We start from the raw sequence: 23,126 nt of genomic DNA on the forward strand, positions 1-23,126 counted from the left end.
ATATATATATATATATAAAGTAGAGAACGAGAGAGATTTTAGGAATTGAGGTAATATTACAAACAAAACAAAAATTTAAATATGGGGTTAATGTCCCAGACAGATTTTGTGAAATTCACCTCATCTTTTCTCAGCTTTTGTTCTCTTTCACAGCCCAAACTTGGACTTGCTACGCCTTCTCACAAACATGTCGATCTGTCTTTTGATTCACATTGTTGCTGTCAATATCTCATCTCTACAATAAACCAGTTTTCTGTTATTTCTTGTTTTGTCACACTTTCAGGGGCGATGGGGAAAGAGAGGGAAGATGGAGTGATTGATCCATATGGTTTAGCATTAGCAGAGGGGAAAGACAGGATTGAGAGTCCTGTCCCTCAGAAGAGAATCAACTTTACTCTGGATTGTAAATTCTCAAAGACACTGAAAGAGTTTAAAAGTAAGAGGTAAGGAGTGGGTCAGCAACCTATCTATAAAATCCAACCGTGATTTAACTATCACTTTTTAGTTAACTTTAATGTCTTAACTGAATTGTAAAAATCTAGTTACTATTCACATACTATTCCTTGTTTACTCAGAAAACCCAAGTTAAGATTAATTGATTGGTTTAAGTGACATTTTAGCCGCGTTTCCACCGCGGGAATTTTCCCCATGGAACTAGGAACATTGGGGTGGTACTCTGTGTGTTTCGACCACAGGAACCGGGGTTTCGACCGAAGTTCCGGGTAAATATTTCCCCCTCCGAATGGCTCTGCTCCCGAGGTAGTACTTTTTCAAAGTTCGGAAACTTTCAGGGGTGGGACTTGGGCGCTGAACATGCTTATTGGTTGAACTCACGCAGCATTTTATTTCAACCGGCATTTTTAAAAGTCTTTTGCGAGGTTCGTTCTGCGTTCAGTAAATATCAGTCTTGCTCTTTCTGTCCGATGGCGCGTGTTCGTCTCCACAATCACACGGTCAATGTCCGTAATGGCTGATAATAACATACGTTGTCTTGTTTTAAATCTAGCTTTACGAGCTTTCAGAATACGCTTTAGTATCAGTGCTTGTCTCTTTTCTGCAGTTTTGTTAATGACCTGTTTAGTAAACCAATACATAACCAGCAAAAGCAGCGCTGCTTGAATCTCCTCCATACTTGTTATTGTTGCAGACAGTATCGCGCAAAAGTGATTACTGTCCGTCGCTGACTGGGAGGAGCAGTCGCGCACAGTCACCGGACATCACCGGACTAATTTGCCTAAACTTCACGGTACTTTAGACCGCAGTGGAAACGCAGACAGTAGCAGATCTGGGGGGAAGAAAGTTCCAGTAAAAAAAGTTCCTGGTACAAATTGTTCTGGGTAATTTCGGTGGAAACGCGGCTTAAAGCAAAAAAAAAAAAAAAAAACTCACCATTATGGTGATCAGTGTTCACTTTGGTTGGGCACTTGGAACATTCATAATATTATAACTCTGTCGATGCAGCGACTCAACAAGAAATCAGTTATTTGGTTTCAAAGGATGAGACGTAATACATAGGTTGCTTTTAAAAGTTGACCTAGCTTCTGTCTGAATAATTAACAATAGTAAATGATTTGGTCAGAAATTAAGGTCACCTTTTAAAATGAATCTATGTAATATTTCCCTTTATGTCGTATAATGATAGTTTACAATTTTAGTGCCAACACTTACGTCATTAACACTTGTGAAACTTTTAATTGGGTTGATATAATCTATCTATCTATCTATCTATCTATCTATCTATCTATCTATCTATCTATCTATCTATCTATCTATCTATCTATCTATCTATCTATCTATCTATCTATCTATCTATCTATCTCTATCTATCTATCTATCTATCTATCTATCTATCTATCTATCTATCTATCTATCTATCTATCTATCTATCTATCTATCTATCTATCTATCTATCTATCTATCTACCAACCTACCTACCTATGTATTGTCCATCTGCTCTTCACCACTCTTGTGTGAAGAGGTTAAGGTGTTCTGGTCCAATGCCAGTTGCACCTTTGCAAAAGAGCAACTTCAATCATGAGTAGAGCTGTCTTTATAAGATATTCTTACAGAACAACAGACCTTTGTAAACCCTGTCAAAACATGACAAGAGGCCAATCCACGTTTTGTAGAACCAGCATTGTGATGCAGTTAGTTCTCACCCTGATCAGTGCTCCAGTTCCATTCTCCATGACTTCCTAAAGGTAGTTATACACCTTAGAAAGGTATAGCGTACACCTTTTTACCCACAGGCGCAGAACTGTCAAAGCCACAATGAACAAAACACCTGGGTTAAACTTTCCAAATGGAACCTGATATTTTACAAATATAAACTAGCGTGTTTTTCCCAATGTTTTTTGAAAGAAGCGTGTTATACTCACCACGAGGCTGCATTTGTTTGATCAACATTTTTTACATTTGAATGTAAAATGTATTTTGTTTCAGTGTCACGCGATCCTTCATAAATCATTCTAATATGCTGATTTGTTAATCAAGAAACATTTCATATTGTTATTAAAGTTGAAATCAGTTGTGCTGCTTAATATTTTTGTAGAAACCATGATACATATTTTTCCAGGATTCTTTAATGAATAGAAAGTTCAAAAGAACAGCATTTTGAAGTCTTTACAGCCACTTTATATCAATTATATGTGTCCTTTCTGAATAAAAGTATATATTTTTTGGTAAACTTTTGAAAAGTAGCGTATTACAAATGGTCCTGCTTTTTTGTCAAGTCAACATGTAAATATTGTTTCAATATTTACAGGGAAGTCAACATTATAATAATTGTTCAAATGTATTTTATTTTAACTCTCCCTTGTTTTCTACATTTTATCTCTACATTGTCTTTATGTAGTTTATACTTTTAACTTGGCGATGTAGATGTTCCCCATTTGTAAAGGCTGAAATTCACAATACAACTTTTACACAGATTTTTGCCCCCATATTTGCAGTCTGGACAAGACAACACTATTGAAAGTCAGAGCCAGTCTACAAATTTGACTGCTTTTTAACTTTTGGCTTGCTCAGTTGGGGACACTAAATATTCAACTATATTACTGATCCGCCCGCATTGTCACTATATGATAATTGAAATGAGCTGGATGACATCACCGTTTTCTCCAGAGCAGTTGTACAGCCGAATCAAATTCTGCTGGATTATTTTCATGTTTAACATTGTGAAGCTGCTTTGAAACAATCGGCATTGTAAAAAGCGCTATATAAATAAAGGTGACTTGGCTTGACAGATTTCACAAATAACTATAATTCAGACTATAATTCACGCATGTGGAGAATATCAAACATGTTTGATGTTTTGAGCCGATTTTTTTTTTTGAGCCGAAACACATTGTTTTAATTTGTCATATGTCTCCAGCAACAAGGCGTATGTTTCTGCATAAATTTGTTGTGTTAAGAAGGATTTAAAAGTCTGGAAGTGTGTGATCCTCAGTCGTTTAGTGCATGATGACCATTTGTAACCAATCTGTTCGGCTTTTAAAAGTTGTGTAGTGTATTCAAGCCTCAACTAGCTTCAGATAAAAGCATCTGCCAAATTAATAAATGTAAATAAAAAATATGAAGGTGTTAATTGTTTAAAATTTAAGATGGATGTACAAACAAAGGTTCAGTGTTTGGCTGCTCAGAATCGGGCAGTCAGCCCCTGCTGGTACATAATGTAATGACACCATATTGTTTCTCTGCTGATGGCCATTCAAAATGAGCTGTGTATTCTGAAAAAGTCCCTTTTTTTGCAGCCGTTTATAGCAGTATTGTGGTTTGTCTCTACTGCATACTGCTTATTACATGAAATGGTGAAATAGAGTGTGAAACAGAAATAATCCATGTCGTATAAGAGTATTCACTTGAGTTATTTTTACATCTAATTTGACTGGCGCTTACTCAGTTGAATTATGTTTCTGCTACACAAAGTATTTAAGTTGTGTTTACGAGGAAAATTGAGTTGAAATTACTTAAGGGTGCATGTTGAAGACATGTAAAGTATTTGGTCAAACACAAATTAGATAAGTTCAAAATACTTAGAAGTCTGATGCAAATAGTTGCCTCAATTTAAAACCAAGGGGATATTTTTTACAGTGTACTGTGAATTCAGACCTACTTCTTTTGTCACATACTGTTTATCGACTACTAAATAGTAGGAAAGTATGCGATTTCGGAAAGATGCAGGCATTGAGGTGAATAGGAATGTTCTCGAATGGTTTTACAGACTTGTTTAGAATTTCATGTTTTAAAATCATAAATCCTTTCGGCATGCAGTGCAATATCGTTTGAAATCCAATTGTTTTATTGTGCTCTTTGTCTCTAATAGTCCTGATTTCCTATTCCAAAGAGTGATAATGCGTGATCGACATAAATCTGAGTGTGTGACTGTGTTTGTGTGCTGCTATCTATCCGAGAGCCTCTTGTGCCCCTGCTGCTAGATTTGGGTTAAGTGAAAATCACCCACCTCTCGTCACACAGAATCTATCCCACCCTCCCGGTTAATATGGCTTTTATTCCATTTTCATTTTCATGGACTCATTTTGCCCCCCTTTTATAGAAGGTCATAAAATATATAGTGGATTTTTTAAGCATTCTGCATAACATTTACATTTTCTATTGTATGGATGTGATCAGGGGAAGGAGACTGAATAAAACATTCATGTCAGAGGCCATTTCTTCAGTGACATTTGAAGCTGTATCTATCATCTCTCTCTCTCTCTCTCTCCCTCTCTCTCTCTCTCGCTAGCGCAGGCAGGGGAACAAATGATGGTGCAGTGTTTAACGGCGCTCTCCGCAAATAAAATTCCCACCCTGCCTTCACATTATTGCCCGCTGGCTAGTCGATGAAAACACATTTTCCAGAGATTAGAGAAAAGTCAAATAGAAATGTTGCTTAGTTGTGAGTGGTTTGTCTGCATTAGTGTGTGGGTTTGTGAAAATTGAAACATGTCAGTGAAAGATCTACATTTCAAAGATCCACCTTCTTGCGCGACACAGTAATGCATAGCGTTCAATGCCATCATTTCACTTAGCAATGGATTTCAGAGTGATTTCGACATTGAAAGCATATACACAAAACCAAATGCATGCATCATAAAAAAAAAATGGATAGCTAAGTTATAAAGTAACTCATATTTTTGAATTAACCCTACCATGATTTTTTTTCGGCTTAGAAACAAAAAGAACCTTATTTTGGATGCGGCATTCAGATCTGAATAGGCTGCCAGGTAAGATTGGAGTCTCATTTTCTTTTAAGATTTAATATTCAATCACTGCAAATGATTTTGCCACAATAATATTTGACATGTGTGAACTGATTTGATTGGTTCGAGTTTGCCAAGGTAGGAAGGGCAAATCATTTTCTGATGTTGAATGGGAAAAGCGTAAGATAAAGCTGACATGCTTATTGCAATAAATGTTAAGTTATAAGGTTTATATTACAGCACTACTGAACATTATATATATATATACATATTAATCTATACATATAATGTTTAACAGATAAATGAATCGAATTATAATTAATAGAATTTCAATAGTTATAATTAATAGAATCTAATTTCAATGCCCTGACATGCTAATTGCAACTTATTTTCAATTATAAGGTTTTTACACTGATCAATATTGAGCATCTAAAAAGGACCATGAATAACCATTTTCAAAAGGTTGTGTCAAATAGAAAATAAAAACGCTGAGATTTGCTAAATCAAATGTCAGATAAAATGGACCACGAAGTTCATGACCTGATTTTTATGATATTTTGATGGTTTCTTTCATTAAAACTCTTTAAAATTTTAAACGTTTTTTAATAAAAAGAATCCAATTTCAAAATATTGTATGAATGCATTATCCATAAATACATATATACAACCACTAGCTAGTTAAAAAGCGAAGCGGCACATAACATTAAAAATCATGAATGCTTCTTTACCACCGTCTAGACTGTTTATGAGGAATTCTAGTTTTTCTTTCAAGCTCTACACTAATGTCTCTCTCACACACCCACACACACTAGTTGAGTGTTAGCATAAGTTGCTTTTTATTGCTATATATTGTTTTGATTCTGACACCCACAAGTCCAACAAACTGAACATAATGTTCGTCCTATAATGGCATGTTATAAATTAAAGTCACCATGAAATCAAAATGGACTATTCTTATTTTTTTGTAATATTGCTGTAATTATCATAAATTATTTATCCATGCACATCATTTTTGTGCCCTCCTAATCTTTAATCAAAATAACTTGCAGCTACGTCTCTTCTCTGATGACACATTTACTGGCATGAGGGCGGGACCTGTCACTCGCATGAGATCGACCAATAGCAGACCACAACCATCCAATCAATTCCCCATGAACAAAATCAAATCCCATCCTACATTTTTTCTTGTTCGAGAAGCCATTCCACTTAGATATACGACACAAAATAGGAAGAAAAGATTATTGCAATTTGTATTCAATGAAAAGAGGGTTCACATTTTACCATGAACGCAGTAGCGTTGAAATATTACAAAAAAACTCTTGGCCTTTTTGTTACATTATTTTCAACATAAAATGACAGAAGTGACCTGACATTACACACAAAGCGCAGTGTGGAAAATGTGGCTGTATAATTGATCAAAAAGTAGCCTATTTCACCTGACTTCACCCTACAAAATAAAAGAAAGCAAGACCTTTTTCAGTCAGTCATAGCCTGAAAACTTTGCAAACAACATCACTTGATTTTGACAGTAACAAAGAGCCTGACCCACTGCTCTTACACAGTGTAAAGCAAATCATAGCGTCTCTTCTTTAATTAGCACTTCCTCAAGGTAGCCTACTTTAGGTCCTGTCAGGTTTGATTAAAGAATTGAACAATAAAATGTAACCCTCAAAACAAAGGACACTGCAGAAAGACGCGAAAATAAGCAGCAGAAGAGGGTCTCTCCTCTCCACGTGTGAACGCGTATCATGGCAGACTCTTTTGAGGGAGGGGAGGAGTAACCACACACACACACACACACACACACACACACACACACACACACACACACACACTCGCTCCGCCATGCTAGTACGGAGGCTATGCTCTCGTCGCTGCTCTCTGACCCCAGTGGCAATCCTTTCTTCCTCCACTGCGGTCTAGACTCACTCCCCCTCTCCGCCAGTCAGAGCGAGGCTCGCCGCCTGCCTGCGCTGCTTTTCCCGCCTGTCGCCGCCAGCTCGCCGGAGGGTCTCCCAGGGTCGAGGGTCCTGCCCCTGCCCGGCTCCGAGTGCCACCTCTTCGGCTACCGACATCTGCATTCCCCGGCGTGCATGGAGCAACATCTTTAGAGGTGGGCGAGAGAGAAAGAGACGCTTTCAACCTCTTCTTGTGTGTTATGCAGCTTAGACAGGGAGCGAGAAAAAAAGAAGACACAAAAGGGTTAGAGGTGGCTTGTCATTGAGCGGCGGTGTCAGCGCGGCCACTCACCCGGGGAACGATCACCCTCCGCGGCGAGTGTGTTGCAGGCACATTCACACACGAGTTTGCGTGTTTTTACTCGAAATGTCGGTGATATATTGTAGTCGGGGTGATGTAGGTTCAACTTGATCTCTTTTGCTCTCTCTCTAAAGAGTGTAGCCTGCACTTGAGACATGATTTCCAACCTTTATTTTGCTCGTTCCCTCGCATTGTTCAGCCGGAAGCAGTACGTTAGAGTTGAGCGCAAATAAATATCACGCGCGTATGTAACGTTATATTTAACGCAACGGCAGGTTTTTACGCAGCTAAGCTAGTGGTTGCTAGCTAGCTGAGGTGAGGAAAGATATTTTTTTGTTGCAGAAACAGGATGAATATAGTTTAATGCAAAATTGAGCATTTTCAAAAACCTTTTTTTTTTTTTTTTTTTTTTTTTTTTTTATTAAACAAATTAGTTTATTACCTGTAGAGTTCTTTGTAAATTATTGAAAAGAGTTTGACGTAAAAATTACTTAATTACATATGTACGTGACAGGAAAATACTGTATTCCATACTAATTCTGTTTTCAAAAACTGCAGTTTACAGCATATCGTATAATGTATAGTACGGTCATGAACTTAATTCGAATTATTTTGTGATTTGTAGGCTATGTCATTAGTACAGTACTGTAGATTTAAGTACAGTAAACATAATTAACTACAATCTTTTACAGTTTAATGAAAAAGTGTAATATTTAGACTTTGCAAAATAGGTAATGCATAATAATTTGTAGTAAAGCTACAGAAATATTGAACAGAGGAAAGGAAAACAAGAGTCATAAATTATACAAGATGCATACATAATTCATGCATAAAAAAAAAAGATTGACAGAATACTACTAACTAATTCTTGCATGCCAAAACCGACAGAACAAAATACAACAATTCCGAATTCCTTTGCAATACATATATTAACAGTTAAATGCCTTCAGTCCTCTACATATTTAAATGTTATATTTAGTAGAATAATGTGAATGTGATTTTTGCACTCGCCTGGCTGGTACAGTAGGTGAAACCAGTGTCACTTTTAGGATGTGTGATAATGGGTTGCCTCATTATATGATCTCTTGTAAGGTGTCAGCTAATCTTGTGCAGTAAACCAGTATTTAACAATAAACTCAACATTTTCAGTGGCAGGTGTTACTGAGCAAATTCAGTGATTATTACTGCATTAATTTATACAGTCAAATGATGAATCTCTGTCATTGTCTTCCCATATCTATACACACAAACTGAAACTTTTTTTAAGTAAACATGTTTACACCTCCTCTTGAGTAAGAGAGTGAAAGTAGTTTTGAGAGGGTTAGATGAAGTAGTTCAGGGGTTGGTGGTAGTTAACCGGCCCTACAGATGGTGAGAGAGCTGGAGATGTTTCTGTTTCTCAGCGTTTTCTATTATGTTTTGGTTTCAACACTTTTGCTCAGTTTGATTTATTTGTTTTGGATCATAGATACTGTTATATTCATCTGTCATTAGACATGTTTAAGTTTTGGTCAAGTTTATAACTGTGTGCATGTTGAGTTTAACATTGAGTGATCATGAATTTTTAATTTGTGTGTTTGTTTTTTTCATAATAACAGTGACACCATTACAGCATAAAGTTTTTTCAGATGTTTGAAGTGGAAATATTATGAAAACTATAATAAAAGATTATGAATAAATGTTATAAATATAATAAATAATTATAAATTAGATGTTTCCCTAAAAACAAATATTTTTAAGCAGATGTATTCTAGAAAATATAATTGATATCCACTGTTATGAAATGTTTTATTGGATAACCTAAATGTGTGTTTTATCTAAATTAACTGGTTTTGTTCAAATCAGAAAATATGACCTGAAAACACCAACTAAAGTCATTTTTCACGTAGAAAAAATCTGTTTAATGGAACAATTGCTATTATAATTTTTTTTTGAGAAGTAATCCACATGTAAAGAATATAAAACACTTAAATAATAAGACTTTCCACTAAGCAAATCTTGTACATAATGTGAATTTTCCACAATCAAAATGTAGTTATTTCCATGTTGATACAATTTTTTTTCTGTATTGCAATTTGCCCATACATCATAATCTTTTTCTGTCGCTCTTTCTTTACAGATAGTATCTTGTCCTCTTCCTCGGCACTATCAGGGTTCTTTTCCGTGTTTAAGTGGTGGTTCTGAAGGATGCTGACTGCGTGGGTCGCTCCAGGGTCCTGGTGAAGTGTCTCATGTGTCACGTGGAGAAAGAATGGCCCACGGTATGCCGTCACAAGGCAAAGTGACCATCTCGGTGGACGAGTACAGCTCCAACCCCACGCAGGCCTTCACCCACTACAACATTAACCAGAGCCGCTTTCAACCTCCACACGTGCATATGTGAGTAACAAGGGACAATGGCACAGAAATGCATTTTTTTATCTTTATGGTTTTGATTCAATTTAGTTTATGAAAAATTCATCAATTCATACAGTACGTTTTTCCTAATCTGTCAGGCTTGCAGTATCGCACTAGCCTTATATGTCAAACATGGTGTTTGGTCCTGAATAAGCAAACTTTGTAATAGGTTTGGACTGCATCAGACACAAGATATCTTTAATAGCATAATGGTCTACACGGGTCAGACAGAAATAGATAGTTACTATTATGATTTTCAGGCTCTTGGTTTTAATATCGACCTCAGCTGTGGTACAGTAATACATATTTCAGGTGAAACGTACACCGATGGCTTTGTCAAATACATTTTCATGCACTGCATTATGTGCAATTTAAAACCGGATTGTTCACTCCACGTGTAGTGGTTTGTGGTTTGGAGGAAAAAGTCTTTAGAGCAGACATGCTGTTCGAGCATTATTCGTCTTCATGGTGGCATCTCGGTTTTGGCCAAACTCTTCTAGACTATTAAATATGGTGTTATTTACATTACCCCAGTTCTCATTGTCTGTGTGACGGGACGATGATTTTGCACGATCCATTCAGTTAAAGTATAAGCCTAGCCGTTTTAATACAGCAAGTGTTTTGGAGCTGTAGCATGATGAAGATTAAAAAGGTTGCATCATTATTTAAAGCCATTGGTGTTTGCATCACCCGTAGTTTAATGTCGCCCATGCAGGCTGTGATTCCTCTCTAGTAGCAGTCCTCTCGTCCACTGCTTTCTCCTTAATCACCTTCTTGCTTATAGAGCAGTGTGTTCTGGGAAAGCAAAGGCTTGTTTAGATTGGGGAGATAATGATCGTGTTTACCAGAGGCTTGCGTTGCTGAACATAAACACACACAACTGCACATTCGCTTGAAGAAACGGGGGGCGATTAGAAAAGGCCCTTTTCATCATGTTTTCGGTTTCTTCTGCACTGTGACTTGCTTTACTTTAAAGAGTTTCTTTAACCTGCTCTGGCCATTATTGTCAGCATGAATTTTAATGCCTGTTATAGATCTTGTTGTGAACAATTTATTTGCATTTCTTTTGTTCTTTTTTGGACCTTTTAATGTATAATCAAAATGTAATAACTGGACCTTCCTGTGAAAATTATAGACTTTGCTCTGGTTACGTATGCCAGAATTCTTCAATGATTTAGTCCAGTCCAGTCTCGTCTTAATAACGCTTTCCCCACCGTGAGACAACGCTTCCCTGCCATTGACGGAAATGTCAATTTTCACTGTTATACGCTAGGGAACGCTATGATATGTCTTCTGAAAGAGTACAGAATCTCCTGATCAAAACACAGGCGAAAAAGAAGCAGAAACCAGCGATATCACATGTAAGCAGAATCATATGCAAAATAACGCGATCATCAACATTAAACGGCATATAAATCATAACTGCCTAAAGTTACCGAATGAAATGTCAACCCAGGATGAGTTATAGGACTGTGAAGCTTTGGGGGTGTTGATGGACTCGATCTACTCCATCTGTGTTTTGATCATTGTTCTGAATCCAAACTAGATGTATTCTTTAACAAAAATGTGATTTTTTTTTCAGCTTTTTGCTCAAAATGTTGCTATTTTTTATAAAACGTTCAAGTGTTGATAAAAAAGAATGCATTAATCTAAAATAAAACAGGTTTTTTGTTTCAAAGCAGAGGGTCTGTTCTTTCTTTTCATATATTGCATGATCTGGGGTTCCGGGGGCCATGAACATTTTGTGAAATGATCAAAAACGCTAGCAGCTGGCAACTTTTTTCAAAAACGCTGGCAGGGAAAGAGTTAAAGCCACAATATGTCATTTTTCGCAGTTAGAGGTCGCTTCTTCAAAACAAAGGCGTAGCTTGATGACGCCTTGATTTTGCAGAGCTTTTATTATGCTGCAGACGACCGCTTCCGCTTCTTCCGCTCATGTGTATGTGGTGGGGTAACGCAGCTCTGTTTTATCATATTAGATAAGTTATTTGAGTATGTTGAAAGTTATGTTATAATGCTACTCAGTGCATTCGCTCGGTGGCTACTATGAGACACTTGTTGCACACTGCAGTGAGCTAGATCAATATAGACATGGTAAAACATGGTACTCGCGGTAAATAAAGAAAACGAGATTCAAACAATGAGACTAACTGTGTTGAGCTATATAACAATGATTCGTTTTCTGACGATGAATGTATCCAAACAGTTGCTCACCTGTCTAATAAAACACATAATATATTAAAGCGTCTTTGGTGTTTCCATGGTTTCTACTAAATAAAACATCTCGGTTTTAAATCAAGGGTAACTCGGGTATGATGTCATTGCTAGGCGACACACAGACACGGCTCGTTTAATATATATTATTTCTCTGGATTTAAACATTCTTAGAAACATTTGGGATAATGTAAGTACACTAGTCAACAAAATATATAACACTGTTCTAGTGGTTTTTGTATATTTTAATCTGTAATTTAAATGTTACGAGGCCTGAAGAATGTTTTTTTTTTTTTTTTCTCGAACAATGTGAAATTGCATTTGCACTATTTTAATTCTGTAACATGAAATATTTCTTAGTAAAATGATATTTAATGTAGGAAAGGATTTGGCTTTGTCCATTGGGAGTTTTTTGTGGCAATACTGTATCAGAATTTGCTGTAAATTTTAGATGACTAGCTAGTTGGTTGAAGCTTAAGCAGCCTGGCTGGCATCAGTTTAAAAGGAAAGTCGCTTCAGAGAAGGATTACAAAGTCTTTTTTTCTTCTTCTGTGGAATAATGTGTATAGATGAGTAAGTCCAAAAACATGTTTTAAGAAATAGGTTTAGTTTTCATTTCATGACTTCATTCATGCAGCCCTTGTGTGGGTGGTTTAAGCAGGGAATTTTGTGACGTTACACATTAGACGGTGTGTGTTCAGATGATCGTGGCCGTGACCCAGTTCTGAACACGGCCCCTGCGCATCGACAGCAATTACCCTCATTAAGGCTCGCCAATGTGACCTCAGGACTTCGGAAGAGACGTTTTTCCTCTGTGCAGAATTCCAGCCGAGGACTAGTACGTTTGTCAGTTTTGTTTCCCTCCTCGTTCTTCTATGCGCTTTGTTTCCCCTCTTGTTCACGTGGAGCAAATTCATAGCAACAGAAAGCATATGCCCCGGCGCTAATCACGTCACATCAACTAGTGGAGCTTGTGTGATTTTGGGTGACTTAATTGAAGGGAAAGAAAAGGAAATTCTGAGCACATCATTCAATTATGTCTAAAGCTGACATGGTTGGTTTCTTTGTTGATTTTTTTGTTTTTTTAAGTAATTTAAAAGGCGGCAAAAACTCCTCTTCCTCTAATCCACATATGTTTTGTATTAGTTAAGCTTGAATTGCTTATCAAACTAATATTCAATCTTAGTGTAGATTAGGGCTGCACAATTGACAAAAATCATAATTGTTGATTATTCCCTTGAAATTGTAATTGCGATTATTAATTATGGTTATCACAATTTACGTTGAATGATGTTTTGAATAGCTTTATGCCATTGTTTGAAGCGACTGCATGCCATATTATATCAAAACAAACAAGCTGAAAACATAAAACATTTATTGCTTTTCTTAAGCCTCAAATGTCAAATATACACTGGTTTGGTTTCTTTAAATAAAAAAAGTAAAAATGTGCATGGTGTTATAATGTTATACTAAAACTAAAATTAAAACAACGGGGAGATAACCTGTAGGAAAAAAACAAAAACATCTTAAGCATTTTTTTTGTAATTGCGCCTTTGAACTCTTATATAATTGTGGCATCCATAATCCCGATTACAAATTCGATTAATTGTGAAGCTCTAGTGTCGATAATTTCAGCCTATTATTTTGTTTTGTTTTTTTGAAACTTTATGCTTAAGAAATGCAAGATTTGAAGATGGAATATGTTAATACAATGTTCAGCATTGAACATGTAAAATACTGAATTGGGATTTGATCTTATTTCTTGCTTTTATTTGCATATTGCAGTTTGATTGGTCTTCTTTCTTGCGTTTATTTGCATATTGCGTTTATTTCTTTCTTGCTTCTATTTAACCACATAGCCGCCTTTGCACTGAAAAGTTATCATTGCCATCATGTGTTTATTGCAGCATTTGCGTAGACCCAAATATTAAATCCTAAACTTACCCAAAGCTTTGACTATTCTTAAGCTCTGCTGTTTCCACCTGGAAATATAAATACAGTTATATTTTTTGTCTTTATTGTCTTCCCTTCGTTCTTTTTTATTTGTTCCCTCTTTTTCTTGTTCTCTTCCTATCTTCTTTGTGATTGAAATCGGTTGTTCACCTGCTCCTGCTCATTACCCCTCCTCCCCACATCCACCTTCCACCTGAAATTGGTTGTTGCTTTTTTTTTTTTTCCTTTTTCTGTTTAACCTGATCTAACAGAAATAACCGAGCACAAGCCGGCAGCTCCTGTGCCTTTATTTCCTCAGCCCTCTTTAATAGGAGTGTAATTGATCTTTGGCTCCGTTGCCCTGCATGCTCTTTAATGTGCACATGTTCTGGCCTGAACGGATGCCAGCCTAAAAATACTTGGCTGTTCAATACAGAGTAGATTGATTATGAAATAACAAAGAGAGCAAGTGAAAACACAATAGCCCTGGTTTCGATAGATTCATCAATGGGATATTGCTAAGTTTACCTGAGTTGTGAATGTGAGTTTGCAGTTTGAATTGAATTCAATGATATAAGATGAGCGGATTCTTTTCAGTGAAAAAAAGTAAAACGCGACCAGTGTATTGTGCTTCACGAGCAAATGACTTGTGCGCTGATTCTTTTAATAAATCGTTCAAACGGAGTTACTGTTTGGAATGTATTACTTACTAAACTACAACTTGTGATTAATTACTTTAAATGATGTCGCAATGCAAATTTAGTGTATAGGTTTGTGAATGAAATCACTAGTATTATTACTCTTGATTGTTGATATGACAATGTGTAGTTAAAGATAAACATTTGCAATTGTATTTTCTAATTCTATTTGAATTATTCTGTAGGAAACATAGCCATGTTGTGCAGTTCGTTTTATACTTTGTTTTAAGTCAGCAAGACTAAATGATCCCTCTCTTTTCTCCTCTCTCTTTTTTCATTGTGCCGCCAATCGGCTTCCCTTAGCCTTGTTAATTCCTCAACCTTTGAATAATTAAAATGTTCATAAAAGTGCGAAGCATTTAAGAATTTCAACTCGACGTTCATTTCATCCCAGCCACGGGGAAGAAGAGGGGATTCATATCGAGTTAAACGAATGCAGCACGCTTTCCTGGCCCACAAATGGAGACTTTTGTATCCGCTTTGAATTCAGTGTTGTTTGAATTGCGTCATTTATTTTCCTTGTTGTTGGACGGGGGAAAAAAAGAATATTGTTGCTTTATGATGTCTGTTTCTCTTTTCATTTGAGAAAATCGTTGCTTTTTTCTTGTTGATGAAAGACATGCAGACAATTTCTCTATTTTTTTCATCGCTCTTCTAAAAGAGGAAATGGTGACTAGGCGTTTGGATGCATCGACATGCAAGAGTTTTTAACCCACCTGTCTTTATAGATTTATGTTAGGGATGTTTACATTCACTTTCTGAAGCACATGAGTGACAAACGACAGGAATCGAGTGCAGTACGTACCCTCGTGTGCGCATCCGTGTGCGGAGCGTGTAATGGAAGTGCACGGGATTGAAAATATGGGGACTAGCAGGGCTTTGTATGGACAGTAATTGCTGTAAGCACTCTGGCAGGCCTCCGTAATGCAGATGTCCCGCAGAATTAAATCAGAGCTCTCTCTCGTTCCGTCGGTTTCTCTGGAAAGGCCTGAACTCTTTCTGTCTGGGGGATCTGTTTTAGCTTGTGTGTGTGTGGGAGGGTCACACAGGACTTCTCGAGGCCCTTGAAATGAGAGAACCCTTGATTAAACTCACAGCTTCTGTCCGCTGAGGCAGCCACTGCACAAGGTCATGGGGGTCAAGTGACAATTGACATTGGGCAGGTCTGGGACCTGTACGTTTGACGTTTTTTTTTCTTTCTTTCTTTTTTTTTTTTCAGCACAGGCGACCGTGCACTTCCCTTCCAGACAAACATCACTGGGTCTGGTACAAAGACACAGAGAGGTGAAGATCCTGCTACCGTTTACTTTTGCTAAATCGTTGGGCCGAAATTTCCCGCTCCTGTCGCAGATAAACAACGCTTGGCTTACTAGTTCTGAGTAGATGATTCGCTAAGATTAGACTGGCCTCATACTCTGCTTTAGATGTCACGGTGGATTGCATCGTATGCTTGGTAACTTTTCCTTCAATTGGTTTCTATAAGATTGAAGGTATTTGTTTGAGAACTTTCAGCTCTAAAGTCTAGATCTTAAAGGGATAGTTCACCTTAAAATTAAAATTTCCCCATGATATACTCACCATCAAGCCATCCTAGGTGTATTTGACATTCTTCTTTCAGACGAATACAATCAGAGTTATATAAAAAAAATGTCCTGGCTAATCCAAGCTTTATAATGGCAATGAATGGCAGCCCAAACTTTGAAGCTCAAAAAAGTGCATCCATCCATTATGAAAGTAATCCACACGGCTCCGGTTAATAAAGGCATTCTGAAGCGAATGTGGGTCAGAAATTTTTACTGGAGTAGATTCAATTTACATTAAGTGCCAATAGTCCGCATCGTTTACTAAACGTCTGGTTGGGCCAGACAAAATCACAAAAGTCACCAAATCATTTACATTGACAATAGTGTAGGGGTAAGGCGCATGGCAGAAAGTTTTGACGCAAATCGACCCGAGGTTCGAATCCGCCTTTTGCCGAACTCGCTCTACTCTCTTTTCCCATCACATATCAGATTTTTATTCAATAAAAATGAAGAAAACGTTTTAAAAGTGGAAATAAAGCGTCTAACGCGTGTTTAATAAAGTGTTTATTGGTTAGGGGTAGGTGAACGGAATTATAGATGTTAAAAATGATTGGGTCCAATATCATTGGTCTTAAAAAGTGGGTGGGTCTTGTCCCAACGCCCATGAAAATATCCATATTTAACACGTTAAAAAGTAAAATATCTAGCTTCCAGCGGACCGCCTTCCGGTATTCAACTTACAAAAAAAGCATGACAATGACGTTGGACGTAGTGTAAGCGTTTTGAACTGTGAGAGGCGTTAAACTTTCTCCAATAGTTGAATATAAGTGGCAGTCTGGCTGTAGCTAGATATTTTACTTTATAAAGTTTTAAATGTGGATATTTTCATGGCTGTCGGAACCAATGTATGTGGGATTTTGTAAGAAAAATATCAAATATTATAAAGTTATAGTTATAAAGTAAAACCGCTAGCTTCCACCAGACCGCCTTCCATATTCAACTTACGAAAAAAGTGTTAACTGGTGCGACAATGACGTTGGACATATAGCATAAGAGTTTTGAACTGCGAGAAGCATTACACTTTCTTTGTAAGTTGAATACGAAAGACGGTCTGGCGGAAGCTAGATATTTGACTTCAAAGTTTTAAATATGGATATTTTTCTTACAAAAACGTATCGATTTGCTTCAAAAGGCCTTTTTTAACCCCCGGAGCCGTGTGGAGTACTTTTATAATGGATGGATGCACTTCCATTTTAGCCAAGCATTAAAATATTTTAATATAACTAAGATTGTATTTGTCTAAAAGAAGAATGTCATATATATCTAGGATGGTTTGAGGGTGAGTAAATCATGGGCTAATTAAAATTTTTTTGGGTGAACTATTCCTTTAAGATCTAGCCAGAAATGTGTAAAATGACTCGGGTGTGTCTCAGTCAGCTCCCTAGTTCAGTAGTCAGGGCACTGATCAGGGAGTCAGCCCATTGACTCATGTTCTTATCAGTGCCCTGACTACTGAACTATAGGGAGCTGATTGAGATGCACGCTCAATCAACTGGACTGCATTAGATTGCATCAACAATTTTAGTTTGATTATGTAGAAATGGCTTTTTAATGTAACAACTACACATTTTCACTTTTTACAGTGTGATTTGATGAGCCACGTTTGAAATGATTAACTCAATATTACTCTATAATAATGTGCAAATTAGTCTTATAACTGTAAACAGACCATGATTATTTACTGTCATTTTCACTACCGTTCAAAAGTTTGCAGTTGGTTTTATAATCTTTTTTTAGTGCCAAGCCTGCATTTATTTGATCAAAATACAAACCGTAATATTGTAAAATATAATTTCAAATTAAAGTAACTTTTTTATTCTAATATTTTTTAAAGTGTAATTTATTCCTGTGATACAAATCAGAATTTTCAGCATCATTACGCCAGTCTTCAGTGTCACATGATCCTCCAGAAATCATTCTGATATGCTGATTTGCTGCTCAAGAAACATTTATCAATGTTGAAAAGGGTTGTGCTGCTTATATTAATATTTTTGTGATGAATAAAAAGTTCATAAGAACAACATTTGGAATATAGTTTGTAACATTATAATTGTTTTTTGATTTAATGCATCCTTGACAAATAAAAGTATGTATTTAGTCAAAAATACCCCCTCCCCCCAAACATTTGAACGGTAGTGTTGTTGTTATTAATTATCATAATTATAATCTATAAGTTTAATCAAATAATTTTTTAATAAGTTTAATAATATTAATAGTAAATCATGCTGTTGCCAACTTATTTTCTTTTTGTCATGCCTGATAACATCACTTGGCTTATTGCTTCATTTTACACTTGAATCTGATGCATTTTTTGATGATGATGATGATGATGATGATGATATCAGACAGAAAAATTAGAAACCTTCTTGTCTTTAGGGTAGAGGTTTGAAGGAATATGAAATTAAACTATTACATTTGATAGATTTTAGACTTAAATGACAATTACCATCGCACACCTGTTGGTAATAGATAGGTGCGTAGGAAAAGAGGATAAAAAAATGTATCCTTTATCTTTTGATAGATTTTTAGACTTAAAATAGAGCAGAATTGAACAAGAACACAACCCGTGGAAGTACACAGTGGTTTCTGAAAGCGCTGCAAATTGTCATCTTCTAATTGAAATGTTTGTTCATGAAGTATGTCCTCATTTATCCTCATCCTCCTTCCTGTTTTTCCAGCTTCTGTCTCTCTCTCTCTTTCTCTCCTTCTATTTTTTTGTGCTCTGTGTTACTCTGAAGTTTATTGAATTAGCGCCGACAGCTGAGAAGCACAAGATAAGATGGAAACGCTGTGTCTCTCTGTTTGAAATGGATTGCATTGCTATGTATGAGTGAAGGTGGTGGACTGCAAGTACGGTTTGATGTTTCTTCCCCAATAGCAGTACAAGTCGAGCCGCACGAGCGGAAAAGTCAGTAAATATTTGGCTCCTCTTGATGATTATCATTATAATTTTTATTCTTTGGCCCTGGTTCACGGAGCTTCCTGCCCTGCTTGTCTTGCGCACACACGCGCGCACACACACATACACACACATGTGGCCCTGAGTGAGGCAGATAAGCCTAAAAAGTCCATTTCCTGCCACAGATCAGTGCAGTGGCGGTGCTATCCGCATCAAAGGCTTGACTGCAGGGCACTCTTTTCACAGCCCTGTGCCCCACATCTACAAAACACTGCCCTCTGAAATATTCATACTGTACACAGAGGGTTCAATCTCTCACTCCGACTCTCTCTCTCTCAGTCACTCTCTTACCAAATTCCTACATTAAAGAAGGAATCTTTCCATGGCGGGAGTGAAATGCGAAATATTTCCTTGTAGTCTGTGCAGAGCCCTGATTTATCCTTCTATGAAGAAATTGCATGTCTTCTTTTTTTTGTAGATTTGACCGTCTGTCTGTCTGTCTGTCATATTTGTGATGTACAGAGTTTAAAACCCCTATTGATATTGGCCATATTAGCCAATATGTATGCATTAACCTGATGTCAAGACTTTATTATTCTATTCTAGGTTTAGTAAAGTGGGTATTATAATATTGTGAGTTTCAATATTTATTAGTTATTGATTATATCAGTCAAAACATCAGTGCATTTATTTTCCTTTTTAATTATTTTTTATGTATTAATATATAAATGCATGTTGCCTGTTTTCAGATATTTTAAGTGGATTTTGAGTAAACAATGCTAGCGTTTTTGTGTACATTTTCCTAATATGTAGAGTATGTATGCTTATAAATTCACTATAATATGTCTTCAAATATTTTAAAACAGGCAATGCGCATGTATTGATGAGATTATTTGGATCAGACTAATGCTGATCTCAAAATTCGATGCCAAAGTACCACCTCATTTGCCTAGATGTATTGATCTACAATTAATTGTTTGTCTTACTTTTTTATTTTTATTTTTTTATCTAATAATGTTCTCATTTACATTACGAAAGAGTTACTTTAGTAAAATGAATGTTTTAGTCTAACATAATAAACCGTATAATGGGCATCTGATGTTAATTAGCAGGCAGAGCACTCCCTTTAAACCCATAGACCAGAGGTCAGGCTCTAAATTAACCGCCTATTGACCAGACAATCATTATGTCATAATGAGTGCTGGGGTGGGGGGGGGGGGGGGGGGGGGGGGGGGGGGGATTTCTACCGTAATTATTCCTTCCTCTCATTGGACAGCAGGTGTCTCTGTGCTGTAAAGCACCTTGACTAATAGTTCCTGTCCGTTTGTTACAAGAAGTGAGTGGGATCAAAATGTAAACCTGGCTATGTGAATGTAATAATAGTATTCAGAAATAATCTGTGATGCATGCAACCAGTGACTTTCCATGTCATTTGTCACTTCACATTTAGAAAGTGAAAATGCCATGTGATGCAACACAGCCAATCAGAACATATTTGATGTTTAAAGGGTACATAACGCACACCGTTTCTGCCAATCTCATGTTAATCTTGAGTACCTATAGAGTAGTATTGCATCCTTCATATCTCCGAAGAGTCTTTAGTTTTATCATATTTATAAAAGATTATTTCTGAAAACAGCCAAACTCGTGGAGGCGTGCAGTGGGCGGAGCTAAAGAGTCACGAGCGCACACACACACACACACACACAATACATCATGACATTATCCCTGGAAAACTTTTGATTCACTATACATTCGTGTTGTTGATATTATACACTTGCGCGCCGATTTCCAACAAAACACAGACATTTGATGCAGTTTCACTCACCGCCTGCGTTTTCGACTCATGACCGGGAACAAACACACACACTTGCAGAACTCTGTTGCGCTCCGGAAAAACAAACTGCATCCACTGTTTCCTTAACGCTGGGTCATTTGGGAATCTGAACAAGGTTATCTTTACCTGACAACCAAAATCACAGTTCTTTAGTGACAGTTTTTATTTTTTCTAAAACCAAAATGACAGCGCCGCTGACGGCTTCTGTAACCCGAACGAAGATCGTTGATGTTTTTGCTCTCGCTCTGGTTGGTGTGCTCACGCGCTCATCCGCGAGAAGTGCCCATACTAGGAATTCCGCCCTTTATGAAGTCATACAACTTGTTGAATCCTGAAGGAGTGTATTTGGCACAGAAATACTCTCATACGTCCAACTCGTTCTTTGAAATTTTGGAATCAAACTCTTTAACAGTGTAAATAAGTCAGAATGCATGAAATAGCAGTAGACCCCCCCCCCCCCCCCCCCCCCTTTAATGTATACTGTTATGTGGAGCAGGATTTTGGACCAATGAGATTGTACAATGAGATTGTTGCCTCTGGCTTGGCGTGCTCAGTTGGGGACACAAAATTTTTCAACTAAACATCGAAATAAATCTAATTAATAAACTAAATTAACCATTTAAACTAAATTACTGATCTAATTATTGATCTAAAGCCCACACTGTCATTGTATGATAATTGAAATGAACTGATGACATCAGCGTTTTTTCCAGAATGGCTATACAGCTGAATAAAATTATGCTGCATTATTTTCCTTTTTAACACTGTAAAGCTGCTTTGAAACAATCTACATTGTTAAAAGCGCTATATAAATAAAGTTGACTTGACTTGACTTGACTACAGTGGGCGGGTTTACCCAGCACAACATGCAGAAATAGATTTTTTTTTTTATTGATACAAAAATTAAAGGTACATTTACACAACAATGATGTACTAAAAAACAAAACAATTAAATTTTTTCGCATACAGACGACAACATTGTCAAAACAACACTCGTTCACACGGATCCGTGAAACAGACAAAAAATGCTGCATTATGCTGCCAGGCCAGTAGTTGGCGATGTCATTTTGAAAAGAAACACTACGCACCTATAGACTGAGAACGCTTAATATGCATGCGCATGTTTCCAAAATTTCGTGTTTTTGTAATTTACACAGAGACTATAATGCCATTCTTTTCAAAAAGCTCCCAAAATGGCGTTGTTGTGTAAGTGAACGGCCAAAACACATACAACTTTTTCTGTTTTTAGGTGAAAATTATGTTGTGTAAATGGCCCTGAGTTTTACAATGGCAGAAGTACCTTTTTATTTAATATCTTTTATCACATGTCAAATTATTTCCTCACATGAGTACTGAGGGCACGATGTTAACTGTGCTATTGAGGGGAAAAAGTCTAAATAGAAACCAGCTACTTGTTCCCTACCTCAGTCTTGACCTGACAAACAATTGTGGCTGCTATTTGCAATTTTAGTTTATTTTTTTTAAAGAAAAGTCAAGGAAGGAAGAGAGATCACAAATAGCACGCTCATGTTCGCCCTCTGAAATAGATGAACTGTAGCTGTTTTTGAAGCTTTGATACAGTTCAGTCGTTTGTTGTTCCTGAAGGTTAAAGAATCAAGTGAGCGCTGTCAAATTGAGTATCTTTGAACAGAAATCAAAACGCTTTCCTGTGCAATATGACACATGTATCCAATAAAAGAGCCGCGGTGCATCCAGAGTCTAAACGTGTGTGTGTTAGGTCTTTTTCTAGCATGAGGAATTCTGTGCTTCACATATCCAAGTGTTGTTTTTACCGTACGTTTTCTGTGGATTTGAATGACAGTGTCTTTATTCGTTTCAAGATCTATCTTGCCTGTTTCGGTGTCACACACTCGTATAATTTCTCTCTTTCTCTCTCATACACACACACATCCAGTTTAGCTCTAATGCAATTTCAGCAGCACAGTACGCCCTGGTCCGAATAATCCTTTCTTTTCTCCCCCCGCCTAATGAATATTTAAAAGACTGTGTGAATATTTAAAACAATGAGCAAATATTTAAAAGGTTCTGTCCGGTCATGGCTATATTCGTGGCTGTGGTGATCTTGGTTTTCATTTTAGAAAGCTA

The 23,126-nt window shown here is 36.9% G+C and overlaps 1 protein-coding gene across 1 annotated transcript in view; it reads left to right on the top strand.

Annotated features, from left to right (window-relative positions):
- Positions 1-7,024: 7,024 nt before the first annotated feature.
- mpped2a (metallophosphoesterase domain containing 2a) overlaps positions 7,025-23,126 on the top strand; it is a 77,210-nt gene continuing 61,108 nt past the window's right edge. The window contains exons 1-2 of the mRNA XM_079802451.1: positions 7,025-7,314; positions 9,580-9,839. Of these exons, the coding sequence (XP_079658577.1) occupies positions 9,712-9,839 (128 nt within the window). The 5' untranslated portion in view covers positions 7,025-7,314; positions 9,580-9,711. The remainder of the gene's footprint in view (positions 7,315-9,579; positions 9,840-23,126) is intronic.

The sequence above is a fragment of the Gobio gobio genome, assembly GCF_949357685.1.
Source record: "Gobio gobio genome assembly, chromosome: 2".
NCBI lineage: Eukaryota > Metazoa > Chordata > Actinopteri > Cypriniformes > Gobionidae > Gobio > Gobio gobio.